At 42.0% G+C, this 18,196-nt stretch overlaps 1 protein-coding gene across 1 annotated transcript in view; it reads right to left on the reverse strand.

Annotated features, from left to right (window-relative positions):
• Window positions 1-562: 562 nt before the first annotated feature.
• The window catches only part of LOC148831550 (talin-2), a 140,244-nt gene continuing 122,610 nt past the window's right edge, over window positions 563-18,196 (reverse strand). The window contains exons 45-58 of the mRNA XM_088921607.1: window positions 17,172-17,318; window positions 14,863-15,029; window positions 14,219-14,402; window positions 13,996-14,121; window positions 12,711-12,827; window positions 11,865-12,050; window positions 10,152-10,259; window positions 9,887-9,992; window positions 8,826-8,950; window positions 5,838-5,963; window positions 5,160-5,222; window positions 4,739-4,921; window positions 4,319-4,444; window positions 563-2,637 (exon numbers count right to left, since the gene is read on the reverse strand). Coding sequence (XP_088777733.1) covers window positions 2,509-2,637; window positions 4,319-4,444; window positions 4,739-4,921; window positions 5,160-5,222; window positions 5,838-5,963; window positions 8,826-8,950; window positions 9,887-9,992; window positions 10,152-10,259; window positions 11,865-12,050; window positions 12,711-12,827; window positions 13,996-14,121; window positions 14,219-14,402; window positions 14,863-15,029; window positions 17,172-17,318 — 1,893 coding nt within the window. The 3' untranslated portion in view covers window positions 563-2,508. The remainder of the gene's footprint in view (window positions 2,638-4,318; window positions 4,445-4,738; window positions 4,922-5,159; window positions 5,223-5,837; window positions 5,964-8,825; window positions 8,951-9,886; window positions 9,993-10,151; window positions 10,260-11,864; window positions 12,051-12,710; window positions 12,828-13,995; window positions 14,122-14,218; window positions 14,403-14,862; window positions 15,030-17,171; window positions 17,319-18,196) is intronic.

Below are 18,196 nucleotides of genomic sequence, written 5' to 3' on the forward strand. Positions count from 1 at the left end.
AAAGCCTTGAGGATTGTTCTAAACACCAAACATCTACTGCCTAGTTTAAGTCACTGTGTTTTACCGTCAATTAGCAGTTGAACAAGACTGGAACCAAACCAAACAAAAAAAACTTTCATTAAACAGGAGACGGAATAAAAATACTGCCCATTATCAAAGGGTAACAGATTCACACTCAGAGCACCAATTGATTTCCATAGTAACAGGAAAAGCATACTAGACTAACACTGTAAAACCCAGATAAGTTTTAAATTGCTTAACATCCTTCTTTTTCCCCTCACACCCGATGGCTACTAAAATGAACCTCACGAAATTCTCAAAACATGCTGCCTTCTCAAAATGCTCTCGTGCTTACAGGGCAGCTTACAAGGCAGTACCAAAAAAAACCTTCTGTCACGCCGTTCTGCGAAATGGATCTTTTAAAGACCCGAAGCCTTCGCCACCTCACTAACCAGAGGCAGATGAGGCCTTTTCATTTGCTGACCCAGAGTATTTATTAGAAGAATACTATACGAGTACAACAAGAATAATATCAAGAAATACAATGAATTCATCCGCTGCCCCTGGAAGAGAAAAAGCTTTTTATTTTTTAAGAAAAAAGGACATTCTATGGTTTACATATTTTTTTAAAAAAGTAACTGTACAGTTTTTTGCTTTCTATATAGTCTTTATCATCTAGCTAGCTAGATTAAATGTTAGTGGTCTATAATGCCTCCCTGATGTTTTATATGTGTAGTGCATGCAAGACAATGGAAGGCAGAGTATGGGAAGCAGAAATTAAGCTACTTGTTCTAAACTATTACAAGCCTGCTTCCAGGCGCAATTTGACCATCAGTTGTATTGCATGGCATAGTACTGTAGGTAGATACTTTAGAATAGGGGCCTCCAACTTCAGTCCTGCAGAGCCCCAATTCAGCATGTGGTACACCTTAAAACACCTAGTCTTGGAACAGATGGATTGTGATCAATTAAGCAGGTGTTGTGTCGAATCAAGAAATTCAGAGATCATGCGAGACCTTCTAGCCCCAATTAAGAGTTCTGTCTTAACCGAGCAAAATACAAGTTTCAAGATTACAAGACTAAAATCTTAGAGTTTACTTTAGAAGAGGTGACTCCTAATTCTGTCTGGATTGTAGCTCTCCAGGAACAGAGTTGGAGACCTTCAGAAGCTTTAGAATATACAGCATATGGCTCAATAAGTACTGCAGAAGCAACTTGTAATAGGAACAGGATACCGTTCACTATACTTCTACTCCACAACACACCTGGGATTTATAAAAATGAACTGGTACAGTATGCTTCATAATCAAAAGTAAGCATACCAGTTCTGTTTTTTACTGAAACAAAACTGTACGCAATGTCATTTGTGGACAAATCCAAACCTGTGGAATTCTTGAAATGGTTACAAGAGTTCTTCAACGGAAAATCTCTTCACTACCACCCCCCCTTAAAGATTTTAAAGAAAGCTGATCATTTATAGAGGCTTAGTATTATTCCACTGAATGAAAATACTGTATTTGATTCAGTAAATCATTGGAATATTTTTCTGAAATAAAAACTGCCCTTAAATGTTTTGATGTGGTACCTCTGAAATGTGTAACTGTCATGGAGAGACACGTGTTCCTTATTTTTTAATAGAAGCATCAAAAAATAAACATTGGCACACACCATGAAAGCATTTCCAAAAATGTCATTTGGTGTACAGCAATAAGAGAACTACATTACATCAATAAAGGTAAAACTCCCGATGTTTAGAACCATCCAGGATCATTTATCATCAGAATACTGCAAATTGCTGAACAATCCCCAACTGTTTGCAAAGTACTTATGCAGTACATTTCCTACATAAATTTAGGCATTTGCAGCCTTTCCAAAGCTATACAAAACCAAAGCGCGTGTGTGTACTGTACTTCTCATTTTATTATTCTCCATTTTAAAATGAAGATGAAAAAAATAAGGACTGGGTCCTTCACAGCTTTTTTTAAAAGGTACTGTTTTCCCAGAATAGTTTATAATTCTTCAAAGTTTGTATATTCAACAAACTGAAAGAAGAAGAGAAAGCAGGTCCCAGAGTGGATATTTTAGAAGCTTAAGGAGGTGTTTCAATTATAAGACTACATGAATTTTCATCTGCACCATGTATAAAATACACCCAGTCCTTCAGTCGTGTAAAGAGCATTTTTAAGTTCCTGACAATTCAGATGCAAACCCTATGAAAGTAATAGAATCCCCTCTTTAGCAACGTACTGATTTTCATATTAAATCCACCTGACTGCTAATGAGATGTATCCATAGTCTCAGCTAGTGGAAAAGAACTGGATTGCTTTGCTTAAGCACTAGAACTCTTGGGTTTTCAATGGGCCTTCCAAGTAGAAGTGGTCGTTATTTTAATGGCAGTAACTCCAGCATACACACACAACAGGTTGGTTGCTGTTGGTTACTTCACCAGTCACAGGTAGACTGCAGTGTCCCTTTCAAATCAAAACAGCAGATTCACAAGAGAGGCCCTCAGTTCTCATCCTCCCTCAGCTCGGTGGGCAGGAACTTGTACTGCTGCTGCCGGATCTGGGCCAGCTTCTTGCGGGCCTCCTCCAGCTCTCGCTCCTTCCGCAGCATCTCCTCCTGCGCGGCGATGATCTGTTTCAGAGAGGGGGGGGGTTAAACACAGGCCCCTGCACTGCGGCTGGCGCTCAGCCTGGACACCGTCTCCTCACCGGCTGAGCCTCGAGGTCACGACAGCACCGGGCCCCGCGCGTGAACTGCCTTCGCGGAACCGGCTGGATATGCCTCCCACCCACGTCGGATGAAAAATGAACAAAGTGGCAAACCACACAGTGGCTAATTTTGTTTTTCCAAAAAGTAAATGGATTCAAGAACATACAAGGTGGCGAATGACAGGAAGCCATTCAGCCCATTACGCATCGCTGGTAGATAAAATCAAAGGTGGTCCACCTGCTGCTTGAAGGAGCCCAGAATTTGGTCAAAATCATTTATTCCGGACATCCACAGTGGTTTGTGTAAACTATTTCCTATTTGGTATCCTAAATTAGCTGCCTTTTAGTTTCAAATTGTGACCTCGTGCTGGGGTTTTGCTATGGAGTCTGAAGAAGTTCCCGGGTTTGATCCGATCTACAACACTTGGGAATTTATCAACTTTGATCAAACCCTGTCTCTCAATATCCAAAAAGAGATTTAGGTACTTCCACCTGTTGGTGTACAACAATTCTCCAAGACCAGGAATCATTCATGTTGCTTTTCTCTTCACTCTTAGTGTGCCTACAATATCCTTTTTGTGGTAGGGTGACCAAACGGTGAACTCCATATTTTATATAATGCCTTACTAAAACATTGTCAAGTTTGAGCATGACCTTGTTTGATTTCAATTACACATTTTGCTACATTACATGCCCAAGGCTTATATTTAAAACATTTACACAGATATAACAAGTAAAATACAGACAACATAAAAGCAAATTAAAGGGTACTTTTAACTACTTCTTAAGATTCAAAAGCCAATAAACTTCTTTCAAGTACAGTAAGATAGTAATTTCAGTAAGAGATGAAAACTCTGAACCTGTGACATGTGAATGATCTTACACTGTCTGAAGTTTAAACTTATTTATTCACAAAACAAGGAAGCACACTTGGGGATTTGGATGAAAGTGCAGGATTAGGACTCGTCCAGTTTAAAATGGGCAATTCGGAGATGGATATGAGCCCTGTTCTATCCCAGACATAAGTGGTTTATGGTAACTGTGGGGGTTCTCCAACAGGAATTTTCATTCTCAAGTGACAGCAAGCACAACAAAGAACAGAGAAACTGGGGCTTGGAAGTACTGGCCAAACTTTTAAAGGGCAGCTGAGGCTAGTAAGTACGCTGACATTTAACAGCATTCAGCTGTGGCAAAGCTGGATGTGGGTGCAGATGGAATAAATAATAAGAATTAAATATTTAAGACATCATCCGTTTTTTAAAAGAGAAGAAACATTAACATACTCATTTTTAAAAGCATTATATTGTAGAGCAGCTTTTTGTGTCTAATGAATCAATTTTAAAGCACATACTGTGTATGCATTGAATCCAAAACGACAATGTGCAAAACCACAACTGAATTTCCCCCATGATACTTATAGTTTTTGTACTGTTGCACCACATGCACTTTTGACCAAAAACAATTTGATTCTCACCCTGATTGGGGAGTTTAATTGCCTTAACATTCCATGAACACATACTCAGCATATGTGAAAACTTAAATATGATTACTACTAAGAGAAACAAGCACTGCTCACCAGCAATCCATTTGTGAAAATGACATACCTGAGCAATTCCACCGACAAATTTGGTTTCAACCACAACAGCGTCGTCGTCGGCCTTGTCAAACGCTGCTTTCTGAGCTGCTCGGACCAGGTTATCCGAAGCTCTCTTGACGGCATTCCCAGCAGCCTTTGGTTACAGAACCAGATGTCATAAAACTGCGTTTCAGCCAAGTGAAAATGTGCCTAGATTTTCCGTTTACGTAGATGAATACAAATAATTAAATCAAGAACGATTTAGAGCAGTACTGAAACTGATGAGGCAACAATATCAGACAAACCCTACCCATACTTACACATGGAACTCAAGTTCCAATTGCATGAGCGTTTTCTTAAAATAAGTGTGTAGGGGAGGATGCTAAATGAGAATGCAAAGTTGTAAATGATGCCTGAGGTGAGCCTCTGTGCGTGTTCAAATGGCTACCTGTAGCCTCCTCATAGCCTCGGAGTCCTGGTCCGCCTTCACTTTGCAGGCCACCAGCAGCTGAGCTGTAGAGGCAGCCACCTGCTTGGCAGAAGAGATCAGCTTTTCCTCACTGGCGTGGCCCTGGACGGAGGCATTGGCAGCCTCACACAGGTTGCTGGTAGCAGCCGCCACCATCCGAGCCTAGGAAAGCAGTGAAATTCAAGGCTGTTACGTGAAGGAAAAACTCAGCTGCGCCCACAAATCCCACAATTGAATATGGGACAATTAATGAGTGTTTAACTTGGTGGTTTGAAGTTAACTTCCCATTTTTACTCTATTTCTTCCTGACTGAACGCTTTTATTCTAGTCTCTCTAGTATGTGGGAATTTCCCTAAAGCTCTCCCAAGAAGCAGCTGCACATGAACAAGAGAGTACTCACTGCAGAGATTAGCCCCTGGGACCACTGACCATCGTCTACAGCATTGGCAGGAATGGATCCAACCTGGGCAGACAGCAGAAATCAGGTGAGGATTGTGTTAGAGCAAAGCATATTCCTTCATGCAGAACAGCTATAATGTAGTTATAAGGATGAACTGACAAAAACCCTAGGCTTCCAAACCCATTCTTAATTGAGAAAGCTTCAATACGATGTACTGTATAGCACATGGAGAGCATTACGAGCTGAGAAATAAAATCGAAGACTGATTTAATTTTTGACGTTGCATATACAAAGATAAGTGTGCTTGCACAGCCCTCCATGCTTTTCTCATTGAGGTCAAAGACTGCAGCAATGTCCCTCTCCACCTCCAACAATGTTTTCCATTAGAGGGTATAATAACTGCTGACCTAAACTTATTTGAAATCTCTAGCTCTTCTGAGTTTACTGAACCTTTCTTTTGCTTCGGCAAAGGCCACTTAAGAAATGGAAGCAAATCAACTGCTTTAAGATGCAGGACGCGATTTCTAGCTGCTTCAGCTCCGTAGTCTTCGATCACACTTGACCTCGACGACTCCAGATTGGCTGGAGGTGAAAGGTCCCTGGCTGCTGACCAGGGCTCAGCCCCTCCCATCCTGAGCGCCAGGCGCGCCCAGCCAGACTCGGCCCCGCTGCACTCACTTTGCCCTGTGCCACCAGCTCCCTCTGTGCTGCCGACGCAGATTTCACCAGGGCGCTGGTCGCGGCGGCGATGGATTTGGCCGCTTCCAGGATCTGCTCCTCGAAGTCCAGGTTTTCATCTGCTTGCTGTGAGCAAAGCGCAGACATTAGTCCCAGCTCCCATGATCGCCGCAAAACAAGAAGAGCACCGGCAACGCAATGCGATAGAACATGTCTTGAGGGGCAGAGAAACAACGTTAATATCTCATGCGCTGCTGGGTTCGGTGATCTTGGAAACAGTAATCAGCAGGTCTGTGTACAAGTGCACAGAGATATGAAATGTGGACAGTACCTAGCTCTGTAATCTTAAATATGTAAATGTCCTGTTGCTGCTAGGAGCTTCGTTTGCACAACAGAACAAAGCTACTAGGGGATACTGACAGAAAACATCAGGACTGAGAACCCCTAGAGCTGACCGACCACTCAGCGTTATAAGATTTGCAAACTGCGTCCACATCAATTATGGTGCCACGTCTGGCACTTTTTCAGCATGCATGAGAACCTTAAAAACATCCATCAGTCCTCAGTCTCAAATATTGTGGGAAGAATCAAAAAGTTTCATTTTAAATAGAAACCAAGGCATTTTTGAAAGTCTGTACATCAAAATAGTTTATATTACTGTGCCCAAGATCGAGGGGGCTAATCAGTCCATAAGGAAACGTTGCATGTCCCCTGCCACAGTGTTGTGCACCTAACTTCCCTAACCTAGAGCTAATACCCACAAGAATGAAATAAATCTGTGAAAAAACAAAATGCCATCTGGCCTAAAGTGATAGGGTGGAAAACATTGTTTTATGTGACTGAAATCACAGTTTGGACCTGCTGTATGGCACTCTTATCTTAAAAAAAATACATGCACCGCAGGAAGAGATGCCAACTGCAGAGGTCTGGCTTCCTGGAGATTCTATCTCAGCCCATGGTCTGCCAACATGGCTGAGCAATTTTACTGTATGTATTTTGAAACTGAGTACAAAATATTCCAGCAACGCCTTTGTTGACATTGGTGGACAAAGTTATTGCATCCCAGTCATTTTTACGTCAGATGGTGAAAGGAATACTTCTGCACCTAAATAATGGAGTGCTTATCAGTCAATCCATCCATGTTAACAGTGTTTGACTGAAATGACTGTCCAATTTACTGTACAAACTGATCAAGATATAAGGACTTCACAGTCCTTTTTTCACTATTATGAGATGACTTTTTAAAAAGGGAGACATCTTGTGGAGATCTGAGGAGCAGAAAGTGAAACTCGACTTTAGCTCTGTTATTGCATTAATGTTTCAAAATAATAATCTCTTCACTTTGCGATCTTGTTTTAGAATTTTGGACTTGCTCATACATGGAGGATTTAATAAAATATTTAGGCTTTAATTTGGAGTGCCACCATTTTGATTATGAGAAATCTGTTTTTGAACTAACAAACTGTCTTCAAACTGTCACAATCCTGTATATACATCCTAAACTCACATCTTGAAAGAAGGGGTTCCCACACAACTCATATACTGCAGAATTAAAATTCCCAAGAGTAGATGGAAAAAAATAAACATCCATGTTCCTGTATATCTATAGGCTCTGACACACATGTTCATGAAACACTTTAACAGTATACACAAAGCACAAGTGTCTGGAGACAGGGCGGGACACTGTAGGAATATGTTTGATATATAGTTGGATTGAATAACAACCTAATATATCAAACATATCAGACAGAGCCCTGCAGAGAAGGCTTCCACGTTTAAAATCAGCTTGAAAAACAACAGTGGGACATGCTGCTACTGAAGAAAAACATCTAATGCAGGGAGACAGAAGACTGGGGAGGGGTGGGTTCAGGATCAAAGGATGAGTGATCGCCCTGACTTTGTGAATTGTGTTACTGACATCTCAACTGCCTCTTCACTGCAGCTATCACCACAATGACATGGGACAAAAACCCTGCAAGACGTAAACCAGCTCCATCTCAAATCTGCAGGACTGTGTGACACTTATGGGTCTTTGCTTTGGTATACTGTAAGGTCAGTCAAATATAGACAGTTCATAAAAAGTAAATTTCACCCTGTGGAAACAGACCTTTCTCCAGATAAAAAACAGGAAAGAGATTTAGGTCAATGTGTCATTTTGCTCCAGTGAAAAACCTGACCTTGAGAGCAAGAATTCAGAACCACAGTTTCAAATCTTTTAGGCCCAGTGGCCAGTGGGACCAACAAACTCAAAATGTCTCTGAGTAAGACAACTCTACACACCCATACAGTATGCACCTGACAAGAGGGCATTTTTCCAGAAACTCCCCTCTCACCACAACTATAGCCAATGACAAAAGGATCCTTTTAATTTTGGGGATGCTTCAACAGACAGGGCTACGTCTGGGGGAAAAAAACGTTGAGAAAAAAGATTGCTTCTTTTTTTGACTCGCCAAAAATGAGGGTATATCTAAGAGATGCCTTTAGCAGCTCCAATGTAAAAGATGAAAAATGGAAAGGTGCACCTAAATTATCTAGAGATTATATTCAACTATTTAACACGTGAAACCAGAAAAAGGAATTTTACTGTAGCAGTCTGTTAGCTTATATCTATAAAGTGAAGTGGGACTGACTCAGTCTGTTTTAACATCGATTCCCCTTTCATTCAAGAGCATCTTGCACTTCTTCCCCTTAATTCAGTAAACAACAATCAGCAATGTGCAGCTGAGCACAGTTCCAACATGTACTGTAAATGTAATCCCTGTACAACACACATCACTATTTCTCTAGCATTCTAGGTGGAGACAGGCTTGCCGGTACAGCACATCCAGGATGTTAAAATGATTTGCTGCGTATGGAAAGTTAAATCTTCTTTCACTATAGGGCATGTCTCTTTTTGTTTCAGCAATTTCTGAACAAAAAGATGTGCAGGAAACGTGTACAGAGCCAAACACAGGTTCAGGACAACGGCAGAATGTATTGGTGTCATACCTTAGGCTTGGCCCTGGGCTTCAGCTGCTCCAGCTTCTTAGCTGCGGCCTCTATAGAAGCTGCTGCCCCCAGCAGCTCCGTCTCAGCGATGACAGTGGGGTCTTCTGGGTCCACCCATTCGTTACCTGGAAAGGATTGCAAAGAACAGTGGGAACTGCTCCTCAGCCAAGACCTCAAATTTCTAAGCATGCAAACACATCCAAAATAAAAGACAGAACTTGCACAATACAAACTTAAAGGAAATACAACATTTACAAAGGAATCCACAAGAATCACCACAATAGTTATGTTACATGTCCAAATGTCTTCTCATGTATGAGTAATGGTAATACATTTTTTACTCTTTCCACTTAAAAATGTAAGCTTTAACAAAAAAAAGAATTGCTATATGGATTGTAAACAGTTCTACAGTCAATACAGACTTTAAAGTGGGCTCAGAGTGTGGCCACTGTGAACAGCTTGCAAAAACAGATGGAATGGTTGTTTTTTTTAGATTATGTTGTGCCCGAGGGAACAAAAACTTGCACCCCCCCCCCACTGCCTCTTCTGTCCAGGAAAGACGATCTGCAAGAACGACACAGCAGAATTTCAACTTACCTCCATCTGAGGCAAAAGAAAAAACAATGTGCATTACTACAGGGAGATCCTGTGCCGTCTGCTAGGGTCATGCCATTGCAGCAATAGTGGGAAATGATCAGTACGAATGAAGAGCCAGTACCACATTAAGCAAAAACAAAAACCACTTTCCTGTCACGTTAAATCAGAACCACGAGGAGTAAGAATTAGCCTTAATACTACAATTAAGAAAAAAATAACATTACAATGTTATATATATATAATGTAAACTACATCACAGCCACACTGTACTGGTTTTAAAAGCAACCGTACTATGCACTAATAGCCGAAATGGGAAAAGAAATTCACAAAGGGAGACAACTAGCAGACAGAATCAATCTTAATTCTTAAGAGCTCAAGATACATCAGTAATGTCAGACTCTGGCTGTATAGGAGGCCAGTGACAGAAAGTTTCCTGTTGCTCTGGCTGGCCACAGTGCTCTCACCTTTCATGGCCTCTGCTGCCTGAATGAGCTCGGTGACGGCTCCCGCCACGCGCTTGGAGAACATAGCCAGCTGCTGCTTCAGCTCAGGGGTGGGTTTCTGAAGGACCTGCATAGGAGGAGAAAGGGGACAAACCCCCCACAGTCTGACCTTGCTCAGATCACCAAACAAAAACAAAAACGGGAAAAAAATTCAGAGACTCAGATGAATGCGTCTCCGAGATATTTTTTTTAAAAAAGGGCAAATCCCTGCCCCTCATCTGCCTACCACCAGCACATGCTCCAGAAGTTCAACGTAGCCCACGGTACACTCCGTGCCAAAACGAAGAGCCCGGTTTCTCACTTCCTCGCTCACCTCCTGGTGACAGGCAGCTTGCTGGAATTACAGGAAGACACATCCAGTATGAGCAGAGTCACAATGAGAGATTTTTTGTATGCGTTAAGCACCCTGTTGAGAATTACCCAAAGCAGCGCAGTGCATTTCCCCTCAGATGCATAAAACCCTTGGAATTGTCATTTCCTTTTTTCATTATGATGCAATGAGACTCCTAGACAGGCTCCTCCAACAGGCCCACAGTCAGAGCCATGTGTCATTTGACATGCTGCAAACAAGAGGAGTAGCGCGTCACTGCTGTACCGAGAGCCCTGGCTAACCAATGCCACGTTCATCAGCTGTACTCAGGTGGAGTGCTTCTGCTTAGGAAATCCCTGTTACAGCTGGCTAGTGACAAGAGCGAGGCCCAGCCTAGTTACATCTGGGCTTAGCATCTGCTCTGAATGAGTGTCTTTATTATTTTTATGTAAACAGAGTGAAAAATCACAAAGCCGTTATGTGAATGTGCTTTTTTTGCAGCCTGAGATGCACTATACAACTTTAAGGAATGTTGACATTCCTGAATCAACCGCTTCTGTCAGAAATGAAGTGCAGCAGCTGAATAAAACCTGCTTTCACTACAAAGGAATTCAATCTGACAAACACGACAGAATATTTGGGATTTTTTAGGAAATTGGTGTTGGCCCCCTTTCCAATGGTTAAAGGCAGATCGCCTTTTTTCAGAACCTGAAAAGGTAAGTGTACAAAGTCATTTATGAGTCTTTAACTCGCAAAGCAAGAGACCTAAATGCAAAAACAAAATTTACCTATCAATTGAAAAGAAACATTTTAAGACTAAATGAAATAAAAGCAGCAAGATTTAACCGATAAACCCTTAAGAATCACACAGTCCACAATTAAAGTTTGCATTCCAGAAGAAATTATTTTTATTTTTCAGCAGCGGGTCCATGGACAGGCTTTTCAAGGTATTCTGTTGATTCTATATCATGATCCTTACAGCCTGCCTGGTAGATTGTGCTTGGATATTTTGACCACAGCAGACCAAGATTTCTAACAGTAGGCTTTCCGGTAGCTTTTCTAAGGTTTACATCCAAATATGCCTCCATTTGTTTTCTTTCAACCATTCACAAGGTTACCTCTAAACCTGTTTGGTCTTGAAGAGAAATGACTATAAGGAAACCCCATACCAATTGCCAAGGGGACTAATAAAGCCAACTCAACAGACCTCTTCAGAATGAGCAACGAAAGATGAACCAGAGGACAACAGAGGAAACTACACGGACGTTCACTTAAAAGCAAGAAGAGGAGGAACTTCGGTACCAACAATGTTGTGGGGGTCTAGAGAAGTTGTCGTAACTGGTATCCTAGTTTCCTTCAAGAAACAGCTGGAGGAGATCCTTAAATCAATAAGCTTCTACTGTAACTAGAAAATGGGCAAAATTTGGGCCCAATGGCATGTCTCTTGCTTGTACTGTAAGTTTATGTTCCTCAAAACGTGGAAAGCACCGCCCACATCAAGTTCTATTTTACCCTGGACTGAGGGAGCTCGAACGCTCTGTGGTTTATATTTTAGGCGGGGCAGACCAGCACCGAGTGTCCGCTAGAACTTCACGAAGTGCGGCGGTGGAGTAGGGGGGGGGCTCTCACCTTGCAGGTCAGCAGCATGTCTGAAATGGCCTTGCGGCTCAGGTTTGCGGTGGAGATCACATCCTCCTGCCGCGCCGAGTTTCCAGCGGCCACGGCTTTGGCCGTAGCCGTGGTGATGCCCTTTGTCATGCGGATGAAGTCCTCAGGTGTGGATGTTCTCTCTGGCACCTCCTTCGACTGGAACACCTGCAGAGGGAGAGCAATAGGCTCACTGCTTCGAAAAGGCACATGACAGCGTCTACCGCGATTATGAGGCGTTTGTTTTCAGATAAAAAAAAAATGCAGTTCTCTACCCTTTCAAAACATAATTGCATAATTACACTCCATATACAATTAAAAAAGAGGTGCGCCATATTCTTGGAACAATTTAGTTACACAATACCACTTACTATGACTATTAAGACCAAAGAAGGCTTCCACTTGGTTACAGTAAGTTATCACTGATGCACTGCTATTTACTAAGCTCTTGTAGATGCAACGAAAGTTACTGCACTTCCATGCACTACTTGAAAAGCATTATTGTAAAAGAACCAGACTTTGCTGTGAAGTGACACTGACAAAGGATAGGAACAAATCTGCAGTGCAACAGGGGCGATGAAGATTTGCGAGTTGATTTCTCCACCGTGCAGATCCTGACAAACAACTCGCTAGAGCTGCTGCTGCAATTTATAGGTAGCATAGCCAGATGGCGGCAGGTACTTCAAGGTGCTTCATAGAGGTAAATGAAGTTTGTATAGATCCCCGACGGAGCTGGGATGAGTCAGCTGAGCACACACAAATCAGCTTTCATTTGCACTAGGTCTTGGGTTATGTTGCAAGGATGCATAAGTGCTCTGAGCGCATTACCGTCAGCTCCTGTTTGATGCATTCAATGGTGGCCTCAAGTGCTCTCGTCCCTCGAGTGGCTTCGTCCTCCACAGCTTTCACCGTCTTCAAAAGCGAAGTGACATTCGTCACCATTACCTGAACGGTACAGGAAACGGTCTTTTAATCTCTGGTGGATTACAAAGTTGATGAGCTGCAAGGCAGCTCTTTGCTGGTGGCACAGAGTACAGAACACTGTTATCTTCTTTGAATTGGCAGTTAAACCTAATACACAGGGAACCAGGAGCAGGCACCAGTTTGCCATTAAAAAGTGACACACCAGAGCAAACAAGGACTTCCACGTGGACACAGAAATACTGGCACCACTTCCTTGAGGGATGGAAATAAGATGAAAGCAGGTTATGTGGATAGTGAACCTAGATCACAATGATTTGGTTAAATTAAGGTTGAAAACTCTACATGACTGCATGCAGGATACAGCGTGGGAAGCTGAACCGCTAGATTTTAAGGTACAGAGGTGAAACATCTCTTACCAGTGATGAGATTAGAACGTGCATATGAAAGGTTTTATATTATTAAACCTTAAGGCATAATAAGGGGTTTTTGGTATGCACACCACATGCCTTCAACTAACTGCTCACCAGGACGTCTTTAATGTTCGTATCTGAAACAGGAGCACTCCCATGTCCTGTGGCCATGATTCTTGTGCCTTTGTATAACTAGGGGCAGATCATATTATTGTACAGAACCCTTTATAATGTAAGGCAAGGCTTCAGAACTTCAAAAGGCCTTAGTTAAACGTTTATACACAACATGTCTAAAAATAATTCCCAGCGATATTGAAAGAAGTTCAAAAAACAAAAGAAAATTGGGATTTCCTATAATTTCTACTATGAGCAGCTACTTTTCTTCTCCTCAAATACAAGGAGCTTTCACTGTTACCCTCCTGAAAAGAACACAAGGGATGCCAATCCCGAGGAAGACTGATCAGACTGGGCTCCTGTAAAGAAATCCGGATCGGGAGTATATGACTATAAAAGAGAGGGACGTGCTTGTTCTTAAAGGGGCATTAATGATATTGTTCCTGATACTCTTCATATAAAACAAATGGGAGCTAAGGGACCAAGTGCGCTGACAGCTCAGGTACGAGCCGCTAGAGAGAACGCCTTGATGTTCAAGGTAGAAAGATCAAACACTTGTGATCCTGTGGTGCTGCTCCCAGAAAACCACAGAATGCACTTTCCAGTCCCCCAGCCTGCTGATGACAACAGCCCCAACAAGACGACGTCTTGCCAGCGTGCGGTACCTTGGCAGCACTCTTCAGCTGGTACATGGACGGGTCATCGGCTGGCTTCCCTGCAGCGCTCTTTGTGGCACCAATCAGCTCTGCCAGAGCCTTGGCGACGTCCTTCACCGCATTGATCAGCACCACCTGGAGAAACGAGCAGCACAGGTACGCGGCTTTAATCGTACGGGGACCTCAGCAGAGAGCTCTCACGGCTCTTGGAGCCCCATCCTGCTCATATTACTTGTGTTTCCGGGTCATCCGAGCCGATGCTGGCCGCGCCGAGCTTCACCACGTCCGTCAACTGGGTGATGGTTTTGGCGGATGACTGGGCAGCCTGCGCCAGTTTGTCCTGACTGGAAGCAGCACCTGCCACCAGCATTTTGGTGTCTTCAACCAAAGCCTTGGCAGTCTTCAAGATGTTTTCTCTGTGTAAAAACAAGTCAACACTTAATGAGCCTTACAACAAATGCCATAAATTTAAAACTCACCTTTGTCTGAAAATAACGGGGGAGGGGGGGGGTCTCATCTGCTGTCTACCTTTAAAATATGATTTTTATATCAAAGAAGCAGCTCCCACCTTTGAGATTAGCTCTCAGCCACAGTTGCCATGCAATAACGGTCAGAATAACCAAAAAAAAAAATCAATCAACGCTGTATTGAAAAATAGCTTTTATATCCAAGTGACAGACACAGAGAGACATGTTTTAGCCATGCCTTCTCTAATGCCTTTGATTTGAGGATTTAATTTAATTACTGGAGAAAACCATCTGTCAAGAGGCAAAGGCAGTAAAAACCATGTTAGTCCTATTAGCTAAGAACTAATATGGCTGGCCTAAACAAGAGCATTAGAGGCTTTACAGTCACCACCACATCGGACACCCTCACCTGTGGTCTGCAAACGACTCCTCGTTCTCGGAATTGAGCGTGCCTGCGGAGGCAAACATGATGGTGGTGTCCAGGTCAGCGATGATGCCAGAGACTGCGCTGGCGGCTGTGATGCAGGCCTGTGTGCCTTTATTCCCTGCCTGCAGTGCAGACAGGACCATGGAAACCTGAGGAAGGGAGCAGAGGAAATCTGAAGACAGTCCATGACATCAGCCTTTTAGCTGTAAAAGCTGTAGAAGGGGAAGACAGATGTGCAGACTTGCAGTTCACATTTGTGTGTTGTCTTCCCAAACACCTTCTTATCCTTTACTTCTGCCCATCTTCTTCTATACCTCACACAGCCACCTAACACCTCCAGTTTCCTGCTTCTGTACAAGGCATGTACTGTAAACCACTTACTTAATTTAGAGGAAAACTGCTTATTGAAACCTTCTCACAAGTACGTGAGTGATATAAAATCAAATTATATGGTAAAGTACTCGAGATGAAATAATATAATTTGAACTTACAATAAATTCTATTTAAAGTTAAATTCATGAAAAAAATATTAAAGTTGCTTAACAGCACTATAAGCAGAATGGAAAATTCAAAGGTGTACTTAATACAGAAAACAAAATTAAAAATGTAATGGAAAACATGAAGGAACTATCAGAAGGCATTAGGAATAGTATTTAAGGAAAAGGATGAACATTCAGTAGTGTTAAGTCGGCTGTACAAACATCCGTTCATTTTGTGAATTTGTGGAACAAAGCAGTTCAGACAGACCGTAGAAAAGCACTGTGTCACTCTTGACAACCGACTGGAGTAACCCACAAATGAAAAATAAATCAAAATGAGCTTCAAGGTTCAATTCTTCTTACATACAAATCTTCAAATTATTCATGTTAACACAGGCTGAGAATGAGGTAAACCACAGAGCAGAACTAAGCGAGAGAAAAGTAGGTGCCTCTAATTGAGAACAAGAAAAGCTACTGAAGAGGGCAGAGAGATTTTTGGTTTAAAGAAGTTATTCAGGAAATATATATATATATGTTTTGATAGGGAACCTTATGCTAGGTATTTCCTTTAAAGAAAAAGGGTTCCAGTGGTGGCAAATTATAACACAAAGAGCTTTAAAGCTTTTTTATAGATTCCGTCAAATGTCTTTCATAAAAAACAAACAAACATTGGAGCCCCTCTAATACAAATCAATCAACATTCACTGCTTCCTAACCTAACCTCTTGCTTTAACAAGGAATTGTCCGATATAAGTTATGAAAAACATCCCTGTTTTAATCAGAAATGCAGATACATGCCCAAGCTGTATTCCGAATGGAATTCAGGACTGCTGGAGAGAACGTGAAAAAAAACACCAGGGCCTCAAAAATCTTACGTTTTAAATACTTAGCTTTTCAGTCCACTACACTTTGCCTAAACTGAGAATGGTTTCCTCATAACCCCCCTTTAATTAGTACAAGTTTTGAATACATGGCTTTGAAAATGTATGAATGTGCTTGAAAAGGTCAAGTTGCATTTCCCCATTAAATGCAATGAAGTCAGCAGCGCTGTTGAGTGGACGCAGCAGGATGGCGGGATATTCCATCTCCTGCTTCTCTCAGCACAAGGAAACTTATTTTGCTGAATCATGGGTACAGATAGGTGTGCAATACTTGGCGAGATGCAAATCCAAACAGCAAGACAAAGGTGTTTTTTTTTCTAGATTGCATGGAAAAAGTTGTTCTCCCTGTTAACAAATCATCATTTTCCAAGCTTGCGCTGTTTCCCTAGGACTGGAAGTGCATGACCTCGCATAGCCCTGCCATCTGGACTCACTTTCCAAAGCTGCCCTGGTAACTGCAGAGTTCAAGGAATAAGGAAGCCTGCCATGTGAAACTTCACAGAAGTCAAAAACTGTTCAAAGTACAAAGGAACCCACATGAAACTAGCATCTTTACCAGACAGTGTTCATTGCTTCTAATTCAGCGGATCCTCATTTTTATACTGAGAAACTACAGCATCTGATGTTTCATGGTGGTAAGCGTCTTGAGTGTATAGTTACATTAACAAAAACTAGAAAAAATACCGTTCCAGTATCAATATAAAAAAAATTAAGTATTTGATCAAAACCAATCAACCGCACATTCCTGCTGCATTTACGTTTTAGTTCATATGATCGTATAGTAATCCAGCTTAAAGGGTCTATCTTAACTTTTGTAATATGCAGTCCAGGTGTGAGGTCATACCAACAATTAGTACTGATGACATTAAACATGCATGACGGCCATTTTGTGTTAATGACGAGCCATCCCTTTTACAGGTTGCAGCCCCACCTTCTCGGTGACAGCTCGGGCACACTCGATGAGCTCCCTCTTGGTGAAGCTGTCTGTGGGGCTGATTTGTAGGGCCCCTGCTTTCTGGACCAGGAAGATACAGCCGTGCCCCAGCTCCTGCACGCGCGTCTTAATCTGGAACCCGATCTGCAATGACAAACAGCTTGGCACGTGAGTGGAGTCTCCATGGGAGACTTTTTCTTCTTGTGTGCTTAGAAAACACCTCTAGTTATATCTGGAAAGGCTCAAAAGACTCACAAAAGAGGGTTATATCTCAATCTGGCCTGCAGCACACAATGTTGTACACTCCTCTAATGATAAATGACAAGACACAAAAATACAGACCTTCTTTTCGTATATTCTGAACCTTGAAACACTGAATTGCATAAACCAACTGTATCATTTTCAGAATTCACACAGATTTTCTGAATTCAGATTTCAAAATGTGTGGATCATTGCAGTGGCAATATTATGCTTTGGGGTTTGAAAATATGAAGTCACTAAGGAGATGAGACATTAAAGCAGACTGGTGATAAGTGTATCAATGACAGCTTGAAGATAAAGCATTATAGCTTTTACACCATCAAATACAGATTCCATTCCATCAATGTCATAATTAAGCAGGCTGTAGTGGTGTTAGTTGCACTGCCTATCAGATGTGTCAGAGCGTGAAATCTGCTAGATCTAGACCAAAAAGAAAAATAATCTAAATTGGATTAAATTGAAGCAGTTGTAATCTTCTCACTGCCTACTGTAAATCGTGGCTAGTGGAAGTGATTCAACTCACATCCTTGTGAGAGTGGGAATGTGCACACTGGAGAAGGAGACAGGAATAATATCCACAGAGGGGTTTGTGATGATTACAGATCATGTTCGTTTGGCCTAAACGAAGGCAATAAAATGCATGACAAGAGCTCAAGAGTTATCTAGTTAGAAATGATTGGAATACAGTACTTTGTGGAGCACTGCATCATTGTTGTAGGCTATAGCTAAGGTGAAAATTAATGCTGGGGTTGCAATCACTT

This window comes from Atractosteus spatula, chromosome 7, assembly GCF_055471065.1.
Source record: "Atractosteus spatula isolate fAtrSpa1 chromosome 7, fAtrSpa1.hap1, whole genome shotgun sequence".
NCBI lineage: Eukaryota > Metazoa > Chordata > Actinopteri > Semionotiformes > Lepisosteidae > Atractosteus > Atractosteus spatula.